Raw genomic sequence first — 27,310 nt, forward strand, 5'->3', positions numbered from 1 at the left:
AAGCCCAGCTCGGGGCTGTTACTTATAATGAACTGGTTTGGCCAGTGTTCGTGCCTTTCCCTTTTTTTTGTTGCCATGTGTCAATTCTGACTGTGTGTACTGCTATGACAGCAATTTATTTCTTATATCTTTTGTCCCAAAGGGTGTCAAAGAGCCATAACAAAACTGTATGTACTTTAATGTCAGGCATTGCTTAGTGTGCTACCTTTGGGCTGCTACAGAGTAGTTCTTTATAACCTCTGAACCTGTTGCCTATGAATACAGGACGTTGCTGGATTTAAGCCATCGGGCAAAAGTCACAGCAACTGGGTGTGCAGCAGTTATTGTGAGCTACAGAGTGACTGAAAGAAATCCCTTAGATGCAATCAGACAGTGTCCGTATTCTGTTTTTGTTTTCCCCCAGCATTTTATCCATCTTTGAGAAACACCTGGCAGCTCTGAAACCACAATTGTACTTGCATGATCTCAAGTGGAATGGCTGGTCCCTAAACAGCATGTGTCTACCAAGCACTATGTCTCCACAAACTACCTGCAGGGCATGGTTTCTTGCTTAAGCCTGATGTGAGCTTAAATAAGGAGTTTGCTTTGAGGTTTGCCAAGAAGCGTTCTTTGTGTGTAAATGTGTATGCAGCCATAGAGTAATGGAGACCATTTTGACACAGGCTATCAGGATTGAAAGGCTGCAGTTTTGCTTGGAGGTTACGTATACGTTTTTATATGCAATTAGTTAAGTTGGGGTTTAGGCATTTAAATGGCCATTTGTGCTCTCACTTTTGAATATTATGCTCATCCTTTGGGAATGAGCTTGTGCAAATTAGGCATGAAAATAAGCATACGTTTTGTGTGCTGTACTGTCAGCATTTTGCTGTATTTGGTAATAAACTCGTATTGATTTATCAGGTTTTTTTTTCCCTCTCTTGATATTTCTGCTGTAATCTGAAGAATGTGAGCTGGTGGCTACAAAGCAGCAGTACAGCAGTGTTTTCCTTTTCCTAGTGACTGACTCCTTTAATTGTTCCTGTAGCATAAGCTCGTATTTCCATCTAACTCTTATTTAGGATACTCTCATGGTGAGTTGGAATTCATCCCTGCTTTGCCTTGTGGTTGAGTAGTGACCAAGACTTGCCCCTAGCTGATTTATCCTTCTTTTATCTTCTTTCCCTTCATACCCACACAAAAAAAGTCTGTCTGTGTACCGAACTGTGAAATACATGGGAATACAGAATTGATATTGTTGGTTCAGAGCTCCATCCTGGAAGCTTCAGAGAAAAAACTGCTTACAGGGGGATGAAGGCCTTTGAAGGGCTTATTAGTGACTTGGCCTATGGGCTTCCTGGGGGCTTGCTAGACTCTGCTGTATCACAACTTTAATGTCTCCACATAAAGTTATCTACTGTGAATACTTAATAAGGGGGATGAAAAGATCAGATCAGTTGATGAAAAGAACAGTTCGAGCTGATGCTAAGTTGCTGCCCCAAAACCTTGAGGATACTGAAATTTGCAATGAAATTTGGAACCTTTGAGTCAGCTGACTTATGATCCATTGTAGCATAATAATATACACTGTTGTTTAATATACCTTCCATGATTCTACTGTTAGAGTAGGCATCAAGACATGAGAGCAGCATTGTGAGTGCCACAAAGGGTAAGAATTTTGTCAGTTAATGTTCATTGAGGAAGAAATTAATCTTTGGTTCTTTCACATTAATAATCCTATTAAGGGTTGGCTTAATGAAGTTTTACTGACTAATTTTCGAGCTGTAATTTGCCTGTGATTCTTTTGAAAATTTTTTAATGAAATGGAAATTTACATAGACTGCACAACAATAACCTAATGAAGTGGCAAATCATATTTTAAAATCACTTGTGATTCCAAATGGCATCTTAATTCTTGGAATTGAAGACCATTCACACTGAGAGGTTCTGAATCATTGAAAGTAAGATGGAGCTTTTTCTAACCCAGGAAATGCTAACGAGTACAAAATGAGTCTGTGAAATGGTTCATGCAAGCTTGGACCAGTTCTGTGTGTTGCTGAAAGAAAATGAAATAGAGAAGATCTGAAAGGAAGCCCTCATCTTCTTGAATGAATGCTATGGAGAGTCTGTGCTTGGGTAGCACAAACATGATACTGTCAGTGAATGCAGCCAGTACCGAGATGGGGCTGCATTCCTACAGACTAATGGCAAAAGAGCCTGGATGGATCATGGTCTGATTGTCATCTCTTAACACTTGAGAGGGAGCGCAAAGAGTGATGAATGTATGTGAGTGTTACAGAGAGCAGAGCTGAGGCCCCAGCAGTGGCTCCAGTCTCCTCTTATGTTTTCACAAATCACCTGGGAACTGACTCAGTGAAATTTTTCATTATAGAGTGATTTCTGATTACTGTAGGTAGCCCAAAACAGGGCCTACTGGGTAATCTCTAGAGGCTTTCCTGGGTGTTTTAACTCCATTCCTTGCCCTTGAAGAGCTGAGATATGCCTCCATTAAGCAGCCGAGTTCAGGAGCTTATCTGCATTGCTTTAAGCTTTCTAGTTTCGCATCAGCCCATTAGAGAACCTCTTTCCTGGGTTGGAAAGGAGAAGGAATTCTTTAGATCTGCCAGTATTTTTCTAATACCTGATGCTCATAGGCTGCTCTTTTTACACTTTAAAATGTCACATTGGATTCCTGATGGAACTGGAGATTTTTATCTTCCTCTTTTCTGCCAGACCTGACATTTTTCTGGTTTTCTTCTACACTGAAGGCTTAATTTCTCACATGTGTGAGACAGAGTGAAAATTAAACAAACAAGCTGGCAGATAGATAGAATGGTTCTTCATGTCTGGAAAGCTGCAATGAGCTGTGACTTAGGAATTACAATGCTTCATATTCAAACTTTTCTTTTTGATGCATTGGGGTGGCACAAGAGCTGACAGTGACATATGGAGAAGGCCCTGTTAGGAGGATTGAGGCTGTTTATGTGATAAATGACACAGTATGTCAAAGGACTTCTATTATCCATCATGCTGGCTTCCTCTGAACACGGTCTCATTGAAAAGAGAAGTAGCTGCACGTACAACTGGGGGATGCTGTAATAGGGTCAGTGGTATGCTCCAGAGAAAATAAGAAAGCTGGCAAGTACATGTTTGCGTGGGAATTGATGACTCTGGAGCTTTGAGTTCAGAATTTTCAAGTCAAATTTAATTCAAATATCTGAGGTATCCCCACTGTACATTTGTGTCAAGGATGAGCCCTACCTTCAAAAGAAGCTTTCTCAAAGCTCGCTCACGTATTCAGAAGGCTTCAAAAACCCACCAAGTTTTCAGTGTTGAGAAGCTAAGCTTTCTTAGGAAAAAAAAAGAAAGCTATTTATTATCAAGTTCTGGACTGATGGCATGATTCTGGCTGCTAATAAATCCCCAGAGTTCTCTTATTGCGTTTTTTTAACCTCTGTTGACTGCTTTGACTCTGAAATGCAGTGGAGTAAAAGTTGTGATCTGCGCTTTCCTATATGCAGGAGACATGTAAGTACTGTTGCCCTTATAAATACAAGGGATAAAAAGTACTGCTGACGGAACAAGACTTTGTCTCTCGTGACCTGATACAGAAATATCCTCTGTAAGGCGCCTTCCACCCTTCTTGACCATACAAGTTAAGAATCAGAGCAGGCTTTCACAGCTCTGTGCCTCACACTGGTGGAGAGTCTGTCAACATTTTCCTCTCTCTCATCACCCTTAACCCAACAGTGCCTCCTTGTTTGTATAATCTATGTCAGAATGACGCACGAACTGGGGGCTGTTCAAGAGAAGCGAGGAATGTATGGCACGGCACAGGCACTCATCCTTTTCAACCTCCTTTAGACCATCTCTTTTTGCAGTACCCATAATAGCTGTTTTTTTCCCTGCTTGATTAATGGACCCTCAATAGCTATGTAGTCTATAAACCCAGACAAGACAAGTAGCCTGTCTCTTTTGATCCCTGCACCCTAATAGCCTGATTTTGACTCCGCTTAAGTGGTGTTTATGTGCCCACATGAGCGGTAGTAATTGGTGCAGAATATCAAATGTCACTATTTGACATTTCATTCGTAACAGTAGTATTTAAAGTAAAGGCTTTAACTTGATGATTCATCAGTAGCCAGTGTCAAATGATCTGGGACGGTCGGTATTTTAAAAGTGTCAATCAACAGATGGATCACTCTGGAGATAATTTAATCAGAGCCCATCAGTGAACTGGCCTTAAAAAACAATCCTTCAGGATTATTGTCACAGCCGTATTGTTTAGAAGATGAGAGCGGTGCTTCCTTGGGAGCAGGCTTGGTAGCAGAGTGGCTCCTTCCATAGCTCCTCTAACAAGCCTGTTTCCTGAGAGGATGGAGTTGCAACTTCCTCAGTTGACTCTGCCCTGTAGTTAAATACAGGACTTCAGGCTCTGTTGCTGTTGAGCTGAAAGCTCTGCTTCTTCAGAACAAAATCTGCAAAACACAAACCAGCCTAAATATATAGATAACTTCACCCCCTCCAACTCCTAGCACTGCTGTGCTCTGTTTTATTTGACAGTACAGCTTTTTCTTCACCAACTCTTCATGTGATGAGACGCTTATTTCAGCTGTTGACCCCTATCAGTGACCCCTCACTGGGAGATCAGGTGTAGAGAACCGGGCTATTATCTACCTTCCACTCCTGTGTTTCTAATCAAAGCAGCCGATTTTGCTAATGCATACAGCTGAAGTCACAGTGAGGAAGACCTGGCTGAGTACAGAGAAAAGAAGTGCTTGGAACGGTAGAGCAAGGGGTAAGAAATCCTAAGAGTAAGAAAAATCAAGCTGGGAGAAAAGATGAACAAGCAAAGCAGGGAGAAATGTTAAATTCAGTTTCATATAGAATGTACAGCCATGGCAATCAGTTCGTGGAGTGAGGCAGAGCATCACCCTCCATGCACCTGTCCATCCATGTTCCTTTAGCTTTCATACTCACTGAGGTGTCAGCAGCACGCAAGCGTTGTATTAGATTTTCAGTTTATATATTTAAGATAAAGCAGGTTAAAAAAATGAAATCCAGAGCGGATCTGAGAGGGTTTAGTCCAGGTGAAACACATACTGTGCTCTTCTGACCCAGGCATTGAATTCTTTGACATCTCAGATGCACAGAGTTCTGAGCCCCAATGCATTGGGTTCACAGAAGAGGAGATGGCAGGACTGTCACTTAGCATCTTCTGTTTCAGAACTTACGGTCCGTGCTACTACTGGCAATCACTGTTTACGGTTATTACCTGTAACCAGGTAAACCTTGTTAGAAAGGGCAGTGATGCTTGATAATGTATCAGGCATTGCTGCTGTTCCCTTCCTTGCAGTATTAGCATTGGTTCAATCATTTGAAACTCAGTTCCTTTTCACCATGATGTAGAGCTGTTACTGTTGTCACGTTTGAATGTTTTAACTGCACTTCAGTAATAGGCGAGTGATCCCAGTATCTTATAACCTGGCAGAGCAGGTTGTCAAAGGTTTACAATCAGAAATGATTGGCTGGCAGCCCAGGCTGGAAACTGACACTGCCTTTATCTGCCATGGTCTTTGATTTTCATTTTTTTTTTTCTGGTTTAAAGGTCCTGTAGTCTGTAATTGCTTTTTTTGGGCTGATAAGGTTGTATTGTTAGCCATGAATTTGAGACCAGCTGTTGTCTTCAGTAGTTGGATGTTTCACTGCCTGAGTTATAATTATAGTCCATAAATTGTGTTAGAATACTTGGTAGCAAGGAGCATACTGAAAATGAGATTCTTTTCAATATTTGTGTCACTTTGCAGAAGACAGAGAAAGAAGTATTGTCAAAGGACAAGTGTGTGCTGTTTTTCTTATCTTTCTGGGGCTTTGAGGTGAACGAGAGTTTGTCTGGCATTTTCTCTTGGATTGTACTCGGATAAGCATGTGGCACTACTTGGATTTACAGCATGAACTTTAAGCCAGAACCACCATGCTGCAGAAACTTCACAGCCATAGGAGTGCAGTGTGAATATCTTTTCCACTGAAAGACCCGATTCCTTGTTTGTAACCCTGCAGTGAAGCTGATGGAAGAAGCTCTAAGCAAAGTGCTGGCTCTCTATGTGTAAACAAAACAGCACTGAGAAATCCCCCAAGGTCCAAGCTGTTGGTTTTTCTTATGATTTATACCTTCTCAGTTATGTGAATAGAAACGTAAATATTTACCCTATCTTTGATTGTTTTCTTCACTATCTCAGCATACATTTTCTTTCCTTGAGGTGCCCCCAAAGGGAGTGAAATCCCAATTTCTTTGCAGTTCAGAGTCTCTTTTATTTTTGTCTTTTATTTCTTAGCAGAAGTCTTTCTTTCTGTTTGCACTTCAGCTTCTGCCCTTTGTGTGCTGCTTTCCTGCTCTTCCTTTTTTACTCATTTTTTGTTTTGCTAATCCACTGAGATTATTGAAGCATCACATGTCGTTACTGGTAGGTACTGTCCAGAACTCTTTCCAACCCTTTACTTTGTTCTTTGCCAAATATAGCTCGATATTGACCTATGGTCACAGTTTTATCTCTATGGAATCCATCCATGCTGTCAACTATAGAATCTCTGTCCTAGTAGTTCTTTAATATTTGGAAAATAATTCATCTTCATTCCTATTCAATGCAATGGACTGTATCGTATTTCTTGAGTAGCTTTGTTCCCCATTGGCCTATTCTGTTACAATATTTTCCCTATTACTTATGTAGGACTGTTTTATATTAAATAATAGAGAGCGTTAAGTGGTTTTGTTATTAGTGTTCAGAAATCGTTAGTGTAGCTTATGCTCTCCTCAGACCCGAGTTTAGAAGATATAATCTGTAGTTTTCATTGCTGTGGCAGTTTCCCTTCATCAGCAAGGAAAAAACAAGTGGTGCTTGTAAATTCTCTGTCTAATAATTCAGTGATTACGATATTAGTAACATGTTGTGCAAAACAGGTGGTGGTGGGAGGAAGAACTAGAAGAGAAGAGAAACTGTCAGTCTTGAAAACGGCAGTAGATTTCTTTGTTTCTCCTCCTTGAAACTCATTTGGTTAAGTGAAGTGGGATTGGGTTTGATCGCTTGTTTGAAAAATCACGTTAAATAATCCATTTATCTGCGGGATGTGTGGAAAGGCCTCTGGATTCCATGACTTACTGTAAAGAGCTGTGGGGTTTCACTCTTGGCAACTGCATTTGATGCCACTCATCCCAAATAGGTAAAACGTACCTCAGTGGGGTAGGAAAAGATCTTGATATCATTTAAAAGCCACACTGTGGGGTTTATTTAGATAAAATTAACCAGTATATGCCTTTTTTTTTTCCCCTCTTTCTTTCTATTTTTTCTTCCAGTCGTGCGATATGAATAAAACATTTGCCTGTGTGGAGCTGATTGTAACGCAGTGTTCCTATTGCTTCCAGTAGGGATTTGAGAAGGAAGTTGCTTTTCATATACAGTCCTATCTGGTGGTTAAAAAGATAAACGTCTGGTAGGGAAGATGAATTGTTTCCATATATTTTTCGGTTATATTTCTTAATGGGGCACATTTAAGAAAGAGATGATTGTGTTTATGTAGAATGATGTGTGTCCTATCTGTGGTACATCCAGGTGTTTGAAGGTCATTGATGGATCAACCCCCTAAATGTGAGGTTTCTCTTTGAGCAATACTTTTCACAGTCCATAAGCATTTCTTCACTGTGGCTTTGAAGTGTACTGAAGATGGTTATTGTTGTTGGAAAGAAGGCATCTTTTCTTTAAAAACGTACAATGTAATGGAAGTTGAAAGGAAGGTAGAAAAGCACAGTGAGGAATTGACAGGCAGCTCTATCTATCACATGACAGTTGTACTCTAACAGGACAAAAGTTGACATTTGCTACAGTCATATTCAATAGGCGACACTGAGTGTCAATATGGAGCTCTGGGCAGTCGTTATAATGGCTATGAGTGGTAAGGGAGAATGACATTTTTGATCTGTTTACTGAGATCATCTTATATCCAGAAACTGAAGGAATAAGAATCTCTACGACTTGGCTCTAAGTAATTTATTTTCATTTGCTCCTCTTATTAATAGAAATCACTTCTTTTAACATGCACCATAATGCATTGAATGACAACAGTGATATCTTTGGCAGATTCTGAGCCTACAAATGTACTGGAAATGCGTGTTCTGCTGGAAAATCAGACAAAATAGGAAGATACTGAGTTGGTGAACTTTCTTGTTTGTGTTGTTACAGGAAATGATTAAGGAAAACCAACTGATGGCCTTTTGAGTCGCATTCTGTGAAGCATCTCTAGTGCCATCAGCATGATGGGGAAATTGGTCAATAAAGGGGCAGTGGCTTATGGTTGCATTCTGCTTCCCCTGCATTCTGCTGTAGATCTACCATTGCTCTGCTGTAGTAAGTGAAATTAGTTTGCAGGCTGGTAGCGTTACTGGTAGTGTAACCCAATTGTGGTGTGTAAATTCCCCCATTTCCTTTTTTATCTTCCTTAAGAAACTGTAAACTTTATTTGTCAACCAGTCAGAATCTCTCAGTGAAACATCTGGCTGAAACAACTGCTAGCAGATAAAACAAAAACTTCATCACTGCTAAAAACAAGTAGCAAATGTTGTGTATGTGAGGATAGTGATGATAAGGGACCATTTCCTTTGGGAACAACAGAAATGAGGGATGTACCGATGCTTTCTTGCCATTCCAACTTTTGCTAGGACCTGATGTGTACACAAGTGTGCTCTGTTAGAGGATATTAGAGGATATATATTTGCTGTTCAGGAAACCTTCTCTGATAATCTGGCTTAGCCCAAGCCTGGGGTGAGTTTCCCTGCTCCATTTTTTGTTTGTGCTGATGCTTTTTTGACTCAGGGTAAATGGCAGATGAACTGACCCTTCCACTCTATGGCACTATGGTTTTGGTTGTGCATGAGTCATCTACTGGTATTCAGTACTTGGTGGGATGTGACCAGAGTCCTTCCTTACAGTGCTAGCTGATTTTTAGCCCAGGTTAAGTATCCATTAAAATGTAGCCCATGATCTCATGCATAAATGCAAGGCACATCTTCTCCAAATGTAGTGTGGATATTTTCTGTGTGGACATTCTGAGTGTAGTTTGAAACATAGATAAGTGATCAGGTTAATGGAGCAGCAAAGGGATATTTGCAGTTGCAAGCAGAGAGCTAGATAATAATAATAAATCAGTAAGAAACTAAAATTCAAACATCTCTCTTCTTTGATTGCCATTAAGGGATTGTGGCCATTCAATCAGTGGATATACTTTGCATTTGATGAAATCCTGGGATGTGCGTGTAAATAATACTTTGAAAACGTAGTTGACTAAACTACAACTTAAAAGACACATGATTTGACTGTACTGATTTCTATTATTCCTTTGTTCAAATGGCATCTCCCATATTACTGCTGCAGCAAAGCTCTCTCTTCAGAGAGCTTGTCAGTGGTATCATTGCTTCGAGTGCCTCAAGGGTTCTTCTCCTTGCTCTTCCCTTTGCCAACTTTCAGTCACATCTATGACCTCAGCAGGAATGTTATTTGAAGCAATGGCAGTGCTTCAGTTCTTCTAACAACCCTCTGCTAAATCATTTCCCTGAACTCAAAATGGCAATGCATCTGAACCACCGATGGACTTAGTGAAGGGAAAGTATGGGAGAGTTGGGAAGGGCTCAGCCAGATGCCACAGTGAAGCAAAGCTATTGAATATGTGATCATGCAAAAGTATCTTAGCTTCTTCCACCTTTGCCAGCATCTTCAGATGGAATTATCTTAGACGTAAGCTAGATGAAGGAGGTGCATGCACCCTAAAGGGTATATTCAGAAGTATTTCTCATCAAGTATGACATAATATTGAGGAAGAAGACATAAGTCTGTACTTTTGCATGTAACTGTCAGGCTGTTAATTTGTCCCTAGTATCTGTGAACCATCCAACACAGCTACTCTTTTAGACAGCAATCAGTACTCAATGCCACATAGACAGGAAAACCCTAACAGATAAACAAGAGAAAAAGGCACCTGCTTGTTCTGTAATCATTGGAAACTTGCTCAAAGTTGGAGTCATGAGGATTTCCTCTGAGATGTGTCTACTCTGAAATTCAGCTATTATCTTTCTGTTTGAAACCATTATGCTTAGGAGGTCACCTCATCACCTCTTCCAGTGGCGTAAAACCACGTTCTTGTGATATCTTCCAAGCAAGTCCTATTCACCTGACTGAGCTGGGAAGCGCTAGAATGAAATAATGCTCAGCAATTTTGAACCATTCCAACACCCACAAAATTTGTGTTTTCCTAACGTTTGCACACAATTGCAGTTACTGCCTTTTTTGCGAGGCAGCAGCTGGGGGCTGAGAGCAGGCAGCTGCAGCCTGCCACAGCCACCGCTGGAGTGCCTGCACATATAAAAATGATGGAACATCCAGCCCCGCAGTTCCTTAATTGCAGCTGGGATTTTGCAGCTGTGGAGTCATACCATGAGAAATACATTCAGTGCTGCCATTCAATGAGCATAATTTTGGGGCCAACAGATTTGCTGTGTGAGAAACGAGCTCTATAAGGCCTAGTTCTTCCTCTTTCTTTTTACCTTGTTGCTATCTCTGTTAGCTTTCTGTTCCTGGTATTTTGCAGCACTCAGGGCTAGAGATAAGCGTCTATCACGCTATCCACCACTAAGGAACTGCTGCTCAGACTGTGAGGAGGTTAAAAAAGTGTTACACCTTAAGAAGAATTAAAGATATTTAGCATTTCACAGCACTATATAGCACTATTAATTATATATATTTGGAATTAAGTTGTTCAAGAAAGGTGGAAGGCTGAAGTTTTTTTCTAGGTCTTCTGCTTCAGGCAATCAATGACTTTGCTTACAAATACACTATAAAGATAAGAAGCTGAGAAAGCACTAATTTACCTAAATTCAAACAGTAACAGCTGAACTACGTTGTTTATATATATAGGAGAAAGATAACTTAGATCTTAAGGTCTTTCCTTTGTTGGTGTTTATTCCTCAGTGTTTTTACAGCCACGGTCAAAATAATTTGCAACATTTATTCCAGTTGATCAGAATGGCCTACTTGAATTTGCACATTGATTTTTGTAGAGGATATTTCTATGAGCTTATCGGTATTGATTAAATGTTATGCAGCTGAGTCTTTAATCTCTCCTGGGTCTGAGAGGGGCGGGATAGCTCAAAGTACAAGGAGTCCTGGAGAAATTCAGAAAAGAAAAACACTATCAGATAACATCAGAAATATTCCAGAGCCTCGTTAGCCTTCCTGCCTCTATTTATGATTCTAAGCACATGGCGTGTTTCTGTTTCAAATCCATCTTCAAACAGAGAATTTTATTCCCCTGTACTTCCCTTCCATGTCATTCTGTGGATAGAAATGCTATGGATGCCCTCCACTGAAAAATATGGTTGGAAGTTGCGTCTAAGGTTGTTTCTTTGCAGTGATGAAATATTGGTCTTTAGAAGGCAGTTTTGAAGCTCTTTTGGTTTAAAGTTGGTGCTTAGCACAATTTCTCCTTCGTGGCATAAGTAGTATTGCCCTGTATGATGCACTTAGCAATAAATCAGTACTGTTATTCACCTGTTAGGTCTGGAAGGTCCATCAAGAATTAAAACATAGAATCATGGGCAAACCCTGCTTTACCCATGAGGTGATGAAAACTGTTTCTCGTATTAGAGAGAAGAAAACTGTAGTGCTCGGTCGTTAACTTAAGTAAAGGTAGACAGTATGGTCCTACTCCTTGTTTAGTGACTGAGCATGTAGAGCAGCCAGCAGACACATGTTGTTTAGTGGCACTGTATCAGCTTTTAAACATGGACCTTTGAAGTAGAAGAGCTATAATGATCCAGTGGTCCTATTAGTGTTCTTATCTTGTACCCTTTTCTCCATGTCTAAATGAGAGAGCTTACTGTGCTGCCCTTTGCTATGTCGTGAGTTATTTCAGCTTTTGATCAGAACCTGAGGTTTTGACTCACTGACGCAGGACAGTGCTTCTAATCTGAAAGTTTTTTAAGTGCTTTATTACCAGAATTGGATGCCGATCATTGATTTTCTTCATAAGTGTCTTCAAACCCATTGATGCCCAAATATCCTTAATTCATTACCCTTCAAGAGATTTTTCCTCTACTTCAATACATTAAAAACAAGGGAAGGGAAGGAAGAGCTATGCAGAAACTCACCAAAATACTTGGAAAAGTTCTGTGTCCTCCATTCTAGAATATTGCTGATATATTCTGATACGTAAAGCTTCCTGATTCAATTGAAGAACAGAGATAAAAACGAATAGTAAGGACCATAAATTAGTTGCCCTGATCCAATATGTTTTAGGAAGCTAGTTAAGAATTTCCTGACTTTGGAAGATGCTGAGTGCTTGCAATTCTATTGAACTTCAATAGGCAGTGATGAGTAGCTCCATATTTTGAAAAATCAGGTCATTTATTTCAGAATTCAAGTAACTTCACTTTACAAATCTGTTTCAAGAGGGATTTTTTTTTGATCGTACGAGCCCCCAATTAAAATTTGCCAATTGCTATGGAAAAAAAAAAAACAGCTTAGATTTCTGCTCACATAAGTATATAAGAACCGCTTACATTTGTTCCTATCTACTGTCCTAGTTTTTCTTTGACTTTTGTTTTTTTCCACTAGAATCTTCCAGCAAAACTGCTGCACTTAATGTGTTTGCCCTGGTTTCTAAGGCAGATCTCCCCTCAAATTCAAATCCTTTTTCTTAGGAGTCTTCATTTTTCTCTATGCGCCCTCACTTTTCTGTGCCAGCTTTACTTACCACTTGCGTGGCATCTCTTAAACACTTGGCCCAATCTCACCATTATGTGAGTTTCCCTGGAGAATTGGGTCTGTTTTGTTTTGTTTTATAGCGATTTTATCAGTTACTGCATTTTATATGGATATTTTAATTTTTTTTTTTTTTCCTGAATGTTTTGCAGACATTTACAAGCCCATCAGGTTTCTCCAGTGAATACTTTATTTTAATAAGTGGGTATTGAATGCTTCGTTTAACTTTACTATTGTGCAGTGCCCAGAGACACTGTGCTTGGATGAGCAGTTACGTAAGTGCAATTTGTTTTAGTGCATCTTTTCGTATCAGAATTAGCATTCAGTTGAGCTTTGAAGTCATGTAGTGCATAAGCATAGGGGGAAAGTAAATAAAACAACTTAGTGCATCTGCAGATATAACCCCAAACTGATTTACTTATCTGTGCCTGCTCACTCTGCTCAGTGACAGATCAGTCCCTCAGATGCTTTTCTAGTGATGGTAGAGCAGCGGTTGCCTGATCTCTGAGGATGCATGGAATGCGTGTCTAGTTCAATAGAAGACATGCATTTCCCTTCAGAGTCAGGTGGAATGCATAACTTGAAAATAAGTCTTTTGTTGTTTTTTCAGTGTTTTGCTCTGGCTTTTTTTCCTATTTTGACATGGAAACTGTATTGCAAACAGACCTGATCTGTAACTATTGCTTATCTCTACAGAAAGGAACACTTATTGCAAAGAAATCAAATTGTTTCATAGGAATTCGTGACTGTTCAGTGGACTAGGCAGGCAGAGCTGGAAATTCTGTGTTCAGAAAGGGGAAAAGCTTGCATTCATGTATATGATTGCTGAGTAACCTGTGAGGAATTATTACTTCATTGCGGGGAGATTGTATTTGTCATGCAAGTAGCCTGTGAAGTTAGTAGGCATCGTCACACAACAGTGTATATATCCTGTTATAGCGGGCATTTCCAGTGGAGCTGTAGGCATCAGTAGCAATATGATCACAATCATATTGGTTTTAAGGCGTGACTGTAAAAAGAAAGGGAGAAAAGTAGGAAGAAAGAAGGGAAAGCTCCTCCAATGTGAGTGATTAGCAAAGTCTAGTGTTACTTTCTTTAACTGTGCCTGCCATGGAGAGGGTGGTTGACAAACTGTGTTCTTGGGTTTGTGTTATTTCATAAGCTACCGCTCAGCATATTTCTGGTAATGGTGCTTTGTCAGTACTCTAATTTACTGACGGAGGAAGTATAGTATGTCTTCATATATGTCAACCTGCAGTCAGTTCCAGCATAAATCACATCACAGTCTCATGTACTGAGATCTCTGCTCGTGCTGCTGTCAGTTTGCTGAAACAAGTCTGATACACAGATCTTTGCAGGCCCCAAACTGAAAAGGGACTCTAGGTTTCCAAAATTGGTTTGTCTTCTGAGGTAGGCGCACAATGTCCTGATCAATGACTAGCAGGAAGCGGGATGTTACAAGCTGGACAAAACCTTTTAGATGATGCTGAACATGATTAGACCAGGATGATGTTAGTGATGGTCCAGAAGGGAACTGTATCATAATATCTTGGACCACAGTCCTTGTGCAGTGTTTGTTTCATTACTCTCATTACTGAAACAAAAGTGCAACGGTTCTTCAGCACTCACTGACAATGTTTTTGGATTACTCCAATTATTCTATAACTTATTAGCAGAATATTTCTGATTCGTAGCATCTGTTCTGAGGTCTTTTCCTCCCATTCTAATTAACATCTTCAGTTCGCTCTTGCCTGTAGGAATGAGTGCTACCTACTGGACTATGGGGCTGCATAAGGATCCTAGGAAAATTGAACAGATCTGAAGGTATCTCTGCACATTCTATTTATTTTTTATTCTTGGCCTCTACGCAAGGCTCTGCTTGTAGTTCTTATTATTGATCTATGATGCCACACTTTGCTCTTATGTGTCACTTAGTTGGGTTTAAATTTTAGAACAGTCATCTGGAAAATGTATTTCTTAGTGTTCATTTGTATATGGAGATTGCACTGATATAACTACCCGATATTTAAATCAACTCAATTAATGCAATCCATATGTGAGCAATTAGCTTAAGTCAGTTAAGAACCTTTCTTCAGGTATATGAATGTAAACCATATTTAAATTAAGAAAGTGAACAATGCAAGACTTAGAAGCAGGCTGAAGGACATTACTTCAAAAGTAAAATGTTAGTTATTCAGTCCTTTGTCTTGAAACCTCTGGTTCTGGTCTTAATTTTTCACTGATTTGCTACCTTGTTGCATGAGTGTCTTCACTTTTCAATATTTGTGCCTGCAAAATTAGGATCTGCTGAAAGAGTTTGTAGGAGGATGAGGCTGTCTTAAAGAACTGTTTTCTCCCCATGGTAAACTTAAGCTTTTCAATGAGTAATAGTCAAAATTGGAGCCAAATCTTCCCATTTAAAAACATCATTTCCATTTGGAAATGTCATTGCAGTGCCATTTGGGAGTTGCTTGGCTGTCCCGTTGTCCTGGCTTCACCTGCCTCCCCTGCTGCATCTTAATTTGTGCATCTTACTGAATTAGTGTTGTCAGCGCTTTAAGTTGTGTTGTAGGACACGTGGCCCAGACAAAGAGGCGCTTTGGCAGAGAAGAATGAGTACCTTAGAATCCTTAAGTGCACATATTCTGCCATATGCTGAGGGCATCTCTTAAACAGTTTAACATTCTGAACTGGCCAATTTGAAGTTTTGATGGAAAACTCCAAGTTTTGAAGAGAATGAGCTGAGGAAAAGCTATGATTTCCAGCAGGAAGCAGGTACTTGTTAAAAGAAAAATCTTGAGTTGAAAATTACTTTTTCCAGTCAGAACTAGTGACTAAAAATTCTGTTTTGGGCTTTCTTACCAGTGAGAAAGTATTTGAAGTTGTTGCAAAAAGGGTCTAAAGATGACTCAATCTCATGGTAGGTGTCAAGAAACTTTCAGTTTTTAGGTGCTTCCTGAATCCTTATTTACTCCTCCACAAAACAGTACAGATCATCATAACTTGCATTTTCCTCATAAATGACAGTGCAAAGTGTCACCAACTGCAGGTGAATTTGTTCTCATATTTGATAGTTACTGTTGTTGCAGCTAAAATAGTAGAAATCTGATGAGCGTCCTTTCATGTGGAACTGAGGAGGTAGTTTAGCTGTGATAAGGCTGTTAACTCACCTTTTCAGTAGGTCATGTGAACTTCTTGTCTCATTTGATTATGACATTGACAGTGTTAGCTGGGAATGATGCAGATCTCATTCTGTGTCTAACTGGTTTGTGACAAAGTGCGGCTTAATGAAATGTGTCCGCTGAGAGAAAAGGAACTCTCCTATCAGAACAAGGACAGAGACACAGTTACACGGACCAAAAGGAGAAAGCACAGACTAAATCATTTATCTTGGGAAGGAAGAATTGTCCACTGTAAAAAAAATCAGTCAGATGTAGAAGGTGAAACTCTGAAGGCTCGTTATGCTAATTAGCATCAATGCTCTGATGTGGGTAGGCAAGAAGAAGCTGATGGAGTGGTGCTTTAGAACACCATTTGCTCAAGAGGAAGTACAACGCATCATGGATTCATTAATCTGTGCTGAAATGGAAAAGTCTTTGAGCAGCAGTGGTCTAAAGTGGTCAGGATCTTTCCAGTGGCCTTGTTCAGTTGGTTGGCAGCCAGATAGTACGAGTGTCATCTAAGAGATAAGCTATGATCAGTAGTGAATTGTTAGCTGCAGTAATGTGGATGGAAACTGCTTTGGTCATTGGTGCCTGTATATATGCCTTGCAGATATTCACCTATATTTCACTGTGAACAAATGAAAATCTGGTAACTTCAATCCCTGAACAAAGAAAGAACATTGCCCCCTTTGTTTCTTGAAGTAAATGGGGAAGGGATCACATTTCTTCAGTGAAACCCCGTGGCTTGCCAAGATGCCCAAGTGAGGTATCCCAGAGGGAACTTTAAGCAGCTCACTTAAATGATGGGAAAGAAGTTTCACTATGAAATTAATGATGCAGCCCAGAGCACAGTAGGAAAACACCTTGCCCTCTTTTTCCCCATCTTTGATTCCAGCTGTAGAGTCCTGTAGTGCTTATCTGTATATTTATCTGCTATAAAATGAAATGGATTATATGAAGAGCTCTACGAAGCAGTACTCAGTACTTCAACATTTCTCTAATGCAATTAAGGCAGATATTTCAGAAAATGGAAGACTGTTAGTTGCCATAAGCTGGTGTTTCATTGGATTGCACACAGTTTAAAGCCTCCAATATTGCTGTTGTTGTGGGGGCTTCCTGTTTCTAGAATGACCATAGACATCGCAGGGCAATGCTGTAATGCAACGACTAGATGGCATTGGATGAGCATCTCCATGGAATAAATGTATGGTGAATGTAGTCAGTTCCAGCGCATGGACTTCAGGCTGTAAAAAAATAATTCTATTTCTGTCACATCTTCCTTTTAATTATGAGGGAGGGCTTTACTGGTTCTGCTGCTTTCCAACATCACTGCCTTGTTCTCTGAAAAGGTTAACAATCAAGAAAATTCACGATTCCACCTGCCCTCTCCACATGTACTCACATCTCAGGTTGATCTGAGCTTTCTTAATTGCAAGACCAAAACACCTTAATGCAAATATTCCTCTTGCTTCCATCCTGGGTAAGCAGTAGTTATTTATAAGTCCAGCATGCTGTGTCTGTCTGAGGCTGCCACACGCTGTTCAACGGCATCCTGATGTTTACTTGTGCCTACTTTCCTTTATAGATATTCTTATCCTGTGCTGGTACTGCTGTCTGCTTTTAAGATGCACAGTGAATGGTGATGTTGCTCTCTACATATCAAACACAATGCATCCCTTTAGATTTCATAGTTCACTGTGCCCCAGGTGCTGTTATTATCAGTCCTGACATCATTCATTTGATATGATGGGCCCTGTCTTTCCATTTATCTGTAATGGACAGGAGATTTTGAATCATTTTATCTTCCAAGCACAGCAACATCTTTTCTTTAAAAAGTGACTTTCCTCTCTTTCCACTTCTCGCTTTCTTCCTGGTCTAATATCTTGTGCATTACATTTATCCCCCCCATGTCTTTATTTCATATTTCCTTTTCCCTTTTGTTTTAGTGTTTTTTTTTTGTTTTGGTTTGTTTTGTTTTTTGGTGTTTGTTTTCTTTTTTCCCCTCTCCTCCCCATGTGTTCCCTTCTCTCTTTTTCCCCTCTCATTTTTCTTTCCATGCAGGGCATCGAACCAGTCTTACAGCAGCCAACTGAAGGGTTCTGTTGACAATATCAGCCTTGGGTTAGGACTAGTTCATGTCTCCCAGTCCAAAGACATTTCAGAATTCAGTACAGTTGGAAGCTGAGGCGCTCAGGGATCTTTTGCTTTGCTCTTAAACCAAGCAGACCTAAGGGTGAGAGAAAAAAAGAGGATGAATCTTCATTAAAACTTGATGTCAGACTTCGAGGTACAAGATTAAAAGCAAGGTCTTAAAATTGCAAACAGACTTAAAATATCATTCTGTTTTTAACTGAATAGGTCCGTGCTTTAGCAACTTAACCTCTTTCTCATTAACTCTCTGTGAGGTGTCCCTGCCTTCAGAGCAAGGTCTAATGCTTCTCTTAGAAGTGCATTTACTGCCTGTGTATTCAGAAGAGAAAACTCAACCTCATCTTTATGACTGTGGTGTATCAATTTGAGATGTTAAGGATCTGGCTTTTTTAGAGTAGTTCTCCCATTTGCAGTTCAGAATGACTACCTGCCTTTATACATCTTTAGAGGTGCGGCTTGCAGAGGTGCAGGAGTATTACTGATGATGTGTACTGATATTTGAAACCAACAGTCATCAACAAATTCACCTGTGGTTGAGTTTTCTTTGCTCACAGCCAGTCACAGGAGAGCTGAGCGTGTTCCATCAAATCTTTGCTTCAGGGTGTGGGCTTGACTACTTTCTGTTCATTTTCCAGGGCTGCATGGCACTAGTATATCTGAAAGGCAGACAACCCAAGCGTTTCTTTCCTCAGACAGTTGTGAGTGCTGGGTGCTTTGCTGTGGATCACTGTGGCAGTGTTTTCTGGCTACGTACGTTTTTAGAACACCTTAGTTATGCTTTGAGGGTCCCATCTTCTACCAGCTCTGTGGCTTTTCCTGAGTTATTCTAGAACTACTTACAGAAACGTTACAGCCCCAGAGTCTGCTTGGAGGAGAAGGTCAAAAGTGTTTGGTCTTGATTGGTGGGAGAGATGTGTGATATTTGCACAAACTACTTCAAATTGTGGAACTGATCCTTTCTACAGTAGCACTAATGGATCGTGTATCTCAAAGGTTGTGGCCGAACGTTTAATGGAGCCACTTCAGTTCTTATGTAGAACAAAGGAGCAAATAGTTTCCTTTTTTCTGTGCTCTGGTAGTCAAGCAGTACCCCAGGAGGCAGCTAACAGCTGTCCCACATGCTGACCCCCGTCAAAGAACTGTTTAAAGGTAGAAAAGGAGGTAGAGCTATAACAGAAGTTCAATCCAAAGCATCAGACTTGTGAGCAAGAGAAATACAATTTAATTACGGGTAATCTGTTTAGAGGTAGAGGTGGGGTTTCCTTTACTCTATTGGAATTCCTTGTGGCAAACATTTTCATCACTTGGTTTGAGCTGCTGGGAGTCCCATCCAGGCTGTCACGTAGTCTCACTAATGCTGCAAAGGAGAGAAGACATAAAGCACTTAAAGCAAATACAGTAGCTTGGAACTACGTTGTGAGAAATGCCTTTGGTTTGAGAAGTGAATTTCATTAAATCTTGCCAAATGTAGAAAGCCAGTCTCAGCTTTCCAGTCTCTTTATTTGCTATCAGCACTTGAGATCAGCTTAATATTTTACCTTCACCCTTGGATGCAGAGCATAACGGACAAAACCATTATCTGCGAATGTCATCGCTATTAGGAGAGGAAGAGAAGGAGGAAAGGAGCAAGGGAACAGAGCTGGTGGGGATCTCCAAAAATAAACAGCCTATAACAGTATGGTCAGAGGGAGTGAGCGAGGTTGGAAAAATCAGTGTCTCATAATTTAATTAAAGTTCTGCATCTCCTTCAGAGCTATGGCTACAGGCTGCCAGGCAGAGGGCTAATATCTAAAGGTCATTCGAATGAGCGAAGATACTAATCACTGGAGGACAAAACTGAACTCTGCCTCCCAGTTCTTGCCTTCTTGGTGAGATTTTACCTTCCTTCCATTATAAATTAGCCTGTGAATGTCATGGGGCAATTGAACTGTCATAGAGTCTCCTCTAGGAAGAACCTCCTTTTGTATCAGAATGATGGAATTGGTAAATTGCAACATGGGCAGAGTAAAGACTGAAGAGTGAGGGTACTGTGACCTATGAACATGTCAGCATGCTGTGTACAAGATGTGCTTGTGAACCAGCCCTACATTCCAGACCACAGTCCATAGCAGAATCTAATGCTGCAATGAGAAACACTGCAATGCAACAGGATCGATTAGTTTTTCTTGCCTCCTTTTCTAAGAGAACATCTAATTTCTTCTTGTGTTCAGAAAGAAGAATAATTTATATATATATTTACAAACTGGCTTTTTGTTTAGTGACTTTTAGAATGGAGTTACGCCTGCTGGAAGGAAACTGTGTATGCACACAAGTTCTTGGCAGAAATACACTTGTAAATCTCAGCTGAGCATCTGTTCTCTTGCAGGTCAGGAAAGGTGAGCCTGCAGGTAACTTTGCCTGAAGGGCTATTAAGAAACATAACAGAAACGGTCATGTTTTTACATAGAATATTTGGTAGAAGCATTCAGTGACTTCTCATGCTTTTGTTACTGGCAATATTTTTCAGCTTTCAGAATGAGCAATGTAGCAGCTGTGGGTTATGAGGAAAAAAGGGAATTCAGGTAACACTGAAACTAGAGTAAAGTCAGAATGAGTCTTGTGATGTTGCCAGAAACCCCAAGATGGCATCAGAGACCTTGTTTTTCTCCATTAGAAACGTATGACATTTTTAGTGGATTTTATTGTTTCTTTGTTTTCCTTTCTTAACCAGTTCTCCATTGTATCTAGTATTTTTTGAAGTATTCCAGCCTTAAGACCTTTTTTCTGCAAGCATTATTTGCAAGGCTCACTGATAACGCTGGATGCAATGCACCCCAGTTGCAATGCGAGATTCTATCTTCAGACCGCCAGATTGTGTCCCCAGGAATACATCTGTACTTATTCTGTGACTAGGAGGCTGGAACAGCAAAGCTGGATGTAACTCTGTAGCTAGAAATTTGTCCAGTACTTACAATAATTAGGCTCTGCAGTGCACACAATCACTAATGAGGGAAATTAGTCAGATTCTGCAAAATTGTACAATGATGTGCTGCTCCTTACAATCAAATATCCTGCAGATTTTTTCACTGATCACTGAGTCAGGAGCAGAATATTTTCAATCCAACTAATGAAAACACTTTCTCAGTGCAAATCTAGGATCCTTATTTAGCTTTTTATCCAGTCTTTGCAGTGAATCTAGGTAATTGTTCCACATAATGATGTAGCATGCATCAAGATCTTCTTGATGTGCTTCAGATAGCTACATTTCTCATGAGCGGAGGAGCTTAAATGAGATATCCAGCTCATCTCATTTAAGTGCATACATATTTCAGGCTGGTCGAAGAGATTCAAGCACCTGTCTTCAATTAGAATGAGTAGGAGTTGGATGTACTTATTTGCTGTGGAGGTTTTGAGAAGCCTTTGCTGTGCACGTAAGCTGGGTGAGTTTTGTAGATAGCGCAGAATTTAGAGCGTTTCCGAAGGTAATTTTGTTTGTAAGTGGTCCTGATTGTGTATGTACTTAAGTAAAGGAAAATCTGCATTTATTTTCAGGGCTGTAACTGTCTGAATTCTGGAAGGAAAGGGGATGATAAAATCTGCATGGTGGTACGCACCTCTGAAATGTAGCGACTGTTGATTCATTCCAACCCAGTGTTAAAAGTCTTTGATCTGTGTTTTAATTGGCATTCCCCATCTTTGTGCCAGGTCTTGCCAGAATCAGGAACTCTTTGGAATCAACTTTTGTTTGTGATGTGTTGCTTTGTGATTTCAGCCACCGTTGTTCCTTGAGTGGAGATGATCTGAACAGGCAGTGGCTGACTCCCAGTTCTCAGCTCCATCCAACAATTTACCACACCAAAGGTCTTCTGTATTATCTGCGCAGCATCAACCGGGCCCCTGTGGTGAGTAACTCCCTGTATCTTCTATGGGTTATTGCACGCAGATGGATTATTGCAGTTGTGTCAACAGCCCTGTTTTATGGTTAGAGATGTGGAAAGCATACTATACCGCTATACTTTCATCATTGTGGGGTGTTTTTGAAAGTCTTGGGTTATCTACTGAATCTTCTAACCAACTCCAAACTTCAGAGTCTTCGTGCACCTGCAGAGTGAATACAAATTCCTTACAGCTCCTTAGTATCCTCAAAGTACTTCAGCTAAACTAGATATTGTTAGTAAGTTATTGTTATCTTTCTGGCAATGACAGGAGAAATTCTGTGAAGACATAGTCTGAATGGATCATGCAAAAGCCCAAACTGGAGCAATCTGTGCAATCAGAGAAACACAAGTTAGCTTTCAAAATGGTTGAACTTTTCTGCTGCTTCAGTGAGAAGAAAATGACTTTTTGGGGGAACTACCGGAAGTTCATGAGGGGTGATACTACTGGCATATGTCTGGGATCTGTCCCCATCTGTTCGGTCTTGATGCCCAACAGAATGAATAGTTCTGAGACCTCAGGATAAAAAAAAAACACTGATGGTTTCAAATGTTGATGAACAGAATGGAAGTGGATGGAACAGCAAGTTGGCTTCTTATAGCCCCAGTTAGGCAGGAAATGTCCTAAGATGCACTGTTCACTCTGGTCTTGATGAGAAAATCCTCAGACAAGGTGAAAATGTCTGTGAGTTTCTTTAGGTGAATATTTGTGGAAATATGCTATTTTTGGCCTAAATGACAGCCCTGACATCGAGCTCTGCACTCCAAGGAATCTACTGGAAGTTCAGCTTGTATCTGAGAGTTTATTCCACCTACATTTTCTTTGGGTTTTGAGCTACATCTGATCAGTTTTGTTTTATTGTGCTAATCGTATTGGGCCTTTTTAATTTAAATTTATCATAACCATCCCTGTCACATCCAGATGCATGAAGTTGAACATGCGCCCAGTGGAAGTTTTCATCTTGCTGAGTGAAGTAAGACTATTGATCGTATCATGTCTCTCACTCACAGGCAGTATGTCAGACGTGGTAAACTGATTTTTTCTTTGCCTTTGAAGAGTACATTGATTTTGGTTTATACATGCTCGCAAATGTCTTTTCCCAACTCCAGAAGAAGCTGGATTTCTTCTGCCCTGCACTCACTGCCAAGATGCCATGAAGGCAATTTCACTGATAGCCAAATGATTTCTGTGGAGTGAATTAGTTTAATTTATCTTGGGGATGCGCAAGCAGTTTCTTCAAAGGAAAGGAAAGCTTCTTGAAAGTGAAAAGGAAATAACTTTAAAGTTAGCGGCCTTTCAAACCAAACCCATTTTAATTGGTAACTTCAGCCATAGAAAACAGCCATCTAAGTGCTTTATTTGTTTATTTATTTTTGCTTCTCTTGTTGGTTTTGGAAACCCTAGTAAAAGAAGGGGCTGGATACGCTGTAGTATTGCAACTCTCCACTGAGGGTGGTTTCTTTTCAACTGAGAGCAGCGGGAGTATCAGAGAGCTAAGCTTGGGAGCAGCTAGGACTGAAGGGGAAAGAGATGTTGCTTTTTCCCCTTGAGCATTCGTGGTGAGGAAATGTGCAGTTTGTGAATTACAGTTGACAGTGCACTTGCAGGATGCAACAGGAAAAGTGTAGCTCTTACAGAGGGATCAAGCTGCAGCAAAGAGCAAGTTACTTTTGGAGGGGACAGGAAGATGCTGTTAGGGACCAGGAGACACAAAGCGGTGTTTGCTTTTTGAGATATTCTATCAAGGTTGGAAACAGAATCTGACTGCAAGTACATAGCTTTTTGTGAGCAAAGCATCCTAAACGTGTCTACCTCAGCAGTCTGAGATTGGGTCCTCTCACGAAGCTACTAAGGAAAAAAAAGAGTATTTGCATCCATTTTCTGTCTTGCTTTTCCTTTGTTTTAAAAGCTTCCTGATTCTGTGAGTCATGAGGGGGATTGTTTTTGAGTTTGAAAGCAGTCCTTACCTTTGTGGTGCTCAGTGCTGGCACATTACTTTAAATAGATAAAAATTTGCATGTGTGTCTTGAGTCATACCCCAGTGAACACCAGACTTGGAATTTGACTGTGTGTTGGTGTCACAGCTGTACAAGAAGGATAGAGAGAAAAAAGGGGTGGGTAGGTCTCAAGTTTACCTTGTGGTTGCCCAGGCTTAACCCAAGGAAAGTTCTTCATTGGGTGCTGCAACTATAAAATACAGTTTTGTCTTGGCTGAGTGGTGAGGCTTGAGCTACTCTGTAGAATAAAAATAGAGCAGAAGAATGCATTGTAAAAACAAAAACAAAACGATTTGTCATAAACATTGAGAATAACTGCAGTGCTCAGTAAAATTAATTAAAATGTAGGTATATATGATACACAAATGGAATGGAAACATTTCCAGTAGTGTTGACTTCTCTGCTGTGGAGGTGGGTGGCAGTCATGGATTCATCCCATGGCATGAAATAGTGGTGTTACAGAGCCTGGCTTTTACAATGCTTTACTAATATGGAAGGCTTGTTCCAGACTTGTCACTTAAGGATTCACTCTTGAGATGCAGAATTATGGACCTCCTGCTTATCAGGCAGCACAGCTATCTGAGCAGCTGATCATCCCTGTGTGGTTTCTGATAAGTAATCTTTTAGGTAATAATATATGCATCTTGCATGTTAGTAATTCTGTAAATTGGCAGGTAATTGATACCTGGTTGAGCTGGGATCTCTGCCTCAAAATAGAACCACAGCTATAAAACCTTCTTTGATATTCATAGGAGTAAATTCTAGTTGGTACCTGTGGTTAAACTAATCTATGACTGTATTGCTGGAAGCATAGATGGAACGCTAACTGGAAAAATGCCTGTCATTAAAAGAACCAATAAATGCAGCTGTTTAGAAGGGGGCTTTATGGGATAATTCCCTGTTTTTCAGGCAGTTGCTTGAAGTGTAGGACTGCATAAGCCCCATGTGTTGGACTGGGTGATCCTTTTACAGGTCCTGTCCAACTCAGGATGTTCTGTGGCTATAGCAGTCCTGTTAACTAGGACTTGTGGGATGAATCTGCGTGTGAGTGTCTTAGCATCTCCAATCAACGTGCAGCTTGTCAGAGCAGCTGGAGGAATTTAAATGCTCAGTTCCTTAGGTAATTAAACTTCCTGACTGGCTGCAGCTAAACTGAGTTACTGTATAACTACTAAACAAGCATACTAGGGTAAAACTTGCCTTAACAGTTGGTGGAAGAAGTTGATCTATTCCATCTGTTTCTCTCCTCCTGTCTATGTTTATATAAGAATATGTATCTTTCTTCCTCATCTTTTTAATTGATCCACAGTGCTTCCCTACCTTATGACACCTGTCCCTTTGTCTCTGATAGATGCCTCAGAAAACTATTTAAATGATATCACGATGTTCCTTTCTAATCGGCAATGAATATTGCCTTAAAACAAACCAATTTCTTCTCTTTAGAAATCCTTGTCTTTTCACTGCTGGATTTCTGAATGTTTCTGATAAAGACATGGAGAATATATGTAACAGCAGTGTCTATATTGACTTCATATTCCGGAGGGCAATGAGATTGATTATTATTTAACACTTGGGTCAATATTTTCCTCTTGGGTCATTAAATCGTGATTTTCATTTTTATCAAAGTTGATATGTGCCTATGAAGGCAATCAAAACTTCCATTAAAACCTGGAATGTACCTTGTACCTAGTTTATATGATAGCTGACATGAGAGATGGATTAAATAGATACATTGCGTTGTGTGGAATCAGATTATTTGTCTGACAAAGATAATGTCCCGTGCTTTATGTCCAGGAATTCATGTAAGTATCTGACCACATACAATACATTTTTACACAACTGCACAATTACATTTTCCTAAACATTGTGTAGCACAGTTTTTGTGTTTAAAGAAGCCAAGGTGATTAATTGCTGGCAAAAGGTGCAGTTTTAAAATCTCCTGAGGCTAATGCTAGAGTTGAGAAGTCAGAGGAGCCCAACAAATTGCTCCGTTGTATCATAAGTTACCATGAACTCTCAGGTTCCTCGGTTGGCACGGAATCTTGCACAGATGTCATGTTTATTTCTGCTGTGGACAGAAATGCACCGGTGTTGACACTGGATTCATGAGATCATGTCAGTTCCAATAGGTAAAACGAGGTACGGCTGACTAACAAAGTTTGACACTGATTATAGGCTTGGCCCAGAGCTCTGCTCTGAGTTTGTCTGAAGAGCACTGACAAAGGTGTAATTCCTCACATACAATCCTCTAGTATTTATAGTGTCTGTTGTGAAGAACCACAAAGCTTACTTCAGTATTACAGATTTTGCCTTTCTTTCCTCCCTAGGTGTTCTGTGACTACCATGGACACTCCCAGAAAAAGAATGTGTTCCTCTATGGTTGCAGTATCAAAGAGACCTTGTGGCAAGCAGGTTGCGTGGTCGACACAGCAGTTATCACAGAAGATGTTGGCTACAGGGTAGGTCTGCTTTGTTCCTTTCTACAGTTGTTGGCATATATGTGCACCTACATCCCTCTTTAAGATGAGGTCAGATCACAAGTTCTGTTGGTAGGTGCAAACTTGTCTTGCAGCAGAGGAGTAGAGATCCAGAAAAGTTTAAATGATTCCTACTATCTTCATGCACCAGATATCTGCGAGAATATTGTCAATAGGTGGATCTCTAATTCATTTCATTAAGATGCTGTTTTGTTGTCACTGCCGCTGACTAATAGAAATGTTGTATTTTTGTGTTTTATAAGTTCCAAGTATACATGTGCTTCTCTCACCCTCAACTCACGAGAAGTCCCCGTGGAAACACTTGTTTCACAAGGAAAAACAGGAAGGGTGCTTACAGTCAGAACATCGCTTGTTGTATTTGAAATCAGTGGGCTTGAAAAGGCTGAGGATAGTTCACTGTTACACAAACAGAATTCAAATGCTGCTTTCAGCATCTGGTGCCTGTCTTGAATCTGCAATGAAGAAACCAAGAGCAAGCCTCCAAGGGTGTCCAAGAATCTGCAGTGGCCTAGATGAAAGGCTTTGTGATTGCAAAATATGGGAAGTTTCTCTCCTTCCTCCCATGAGTAATTGGGGACGATCCTGCTCTCCATGTATTTACTTCCCAAAAACATGAGCAAAATACCTCAAGAAAATTGTGATTTTTGAACAGCCTTTGCTGTAGCCCTTGATTCGTGGGAGAAAGAGGCATTGTTACTTCCTAATACTTGGCCTCAGATGACATGCGTAGCATTGACATTGGAAAACCCAACTTCAGGATTTCTCCTTTTAATCACCATTCCAGGCCCCTTTGACAGTAATCTCTG

General features: G+C 40.2%; 1 protein-coding gene across 1 annotated transcript in view; it reads left to right on the forward strand.

Moving 5' to 3' along the window:
- LOC146758533 (cytosolic carboxypeptidase 4-like) overlaps positions 1-27,310 on the forward strand; it is a 261,669-nt gene that overhangs the window by 198,728 nt on the left and 35,631 nt on the right. The window contains exons 3-4 of the mRNA XM_085514547.1: positions 21,846-21,975; positions 26,334-26,465. Of these exons, the coding sequence (XP_085370673.1) occupies positions 21,846-21,975; positions 26,334-26,465 (262 nt within the window). The remainder of the gene's footprint in view (positions 1-21,845; positions 21,976-26,333; positions 26,466-27,310) is intronic.

Source organism: Coturnix japonica, chromosome 13, assembly GCF_054131305.1.
Source record: "Coturnix japonica strain WE chromosome 13, WE-NBRP24, whole genome shotgun sequence".
Lineage (NCBI taxonomy): Eukaryota > Metazoa > Chordata > Aves > Galliformes > Phasianidae > Coturnix > Coturnix japonica.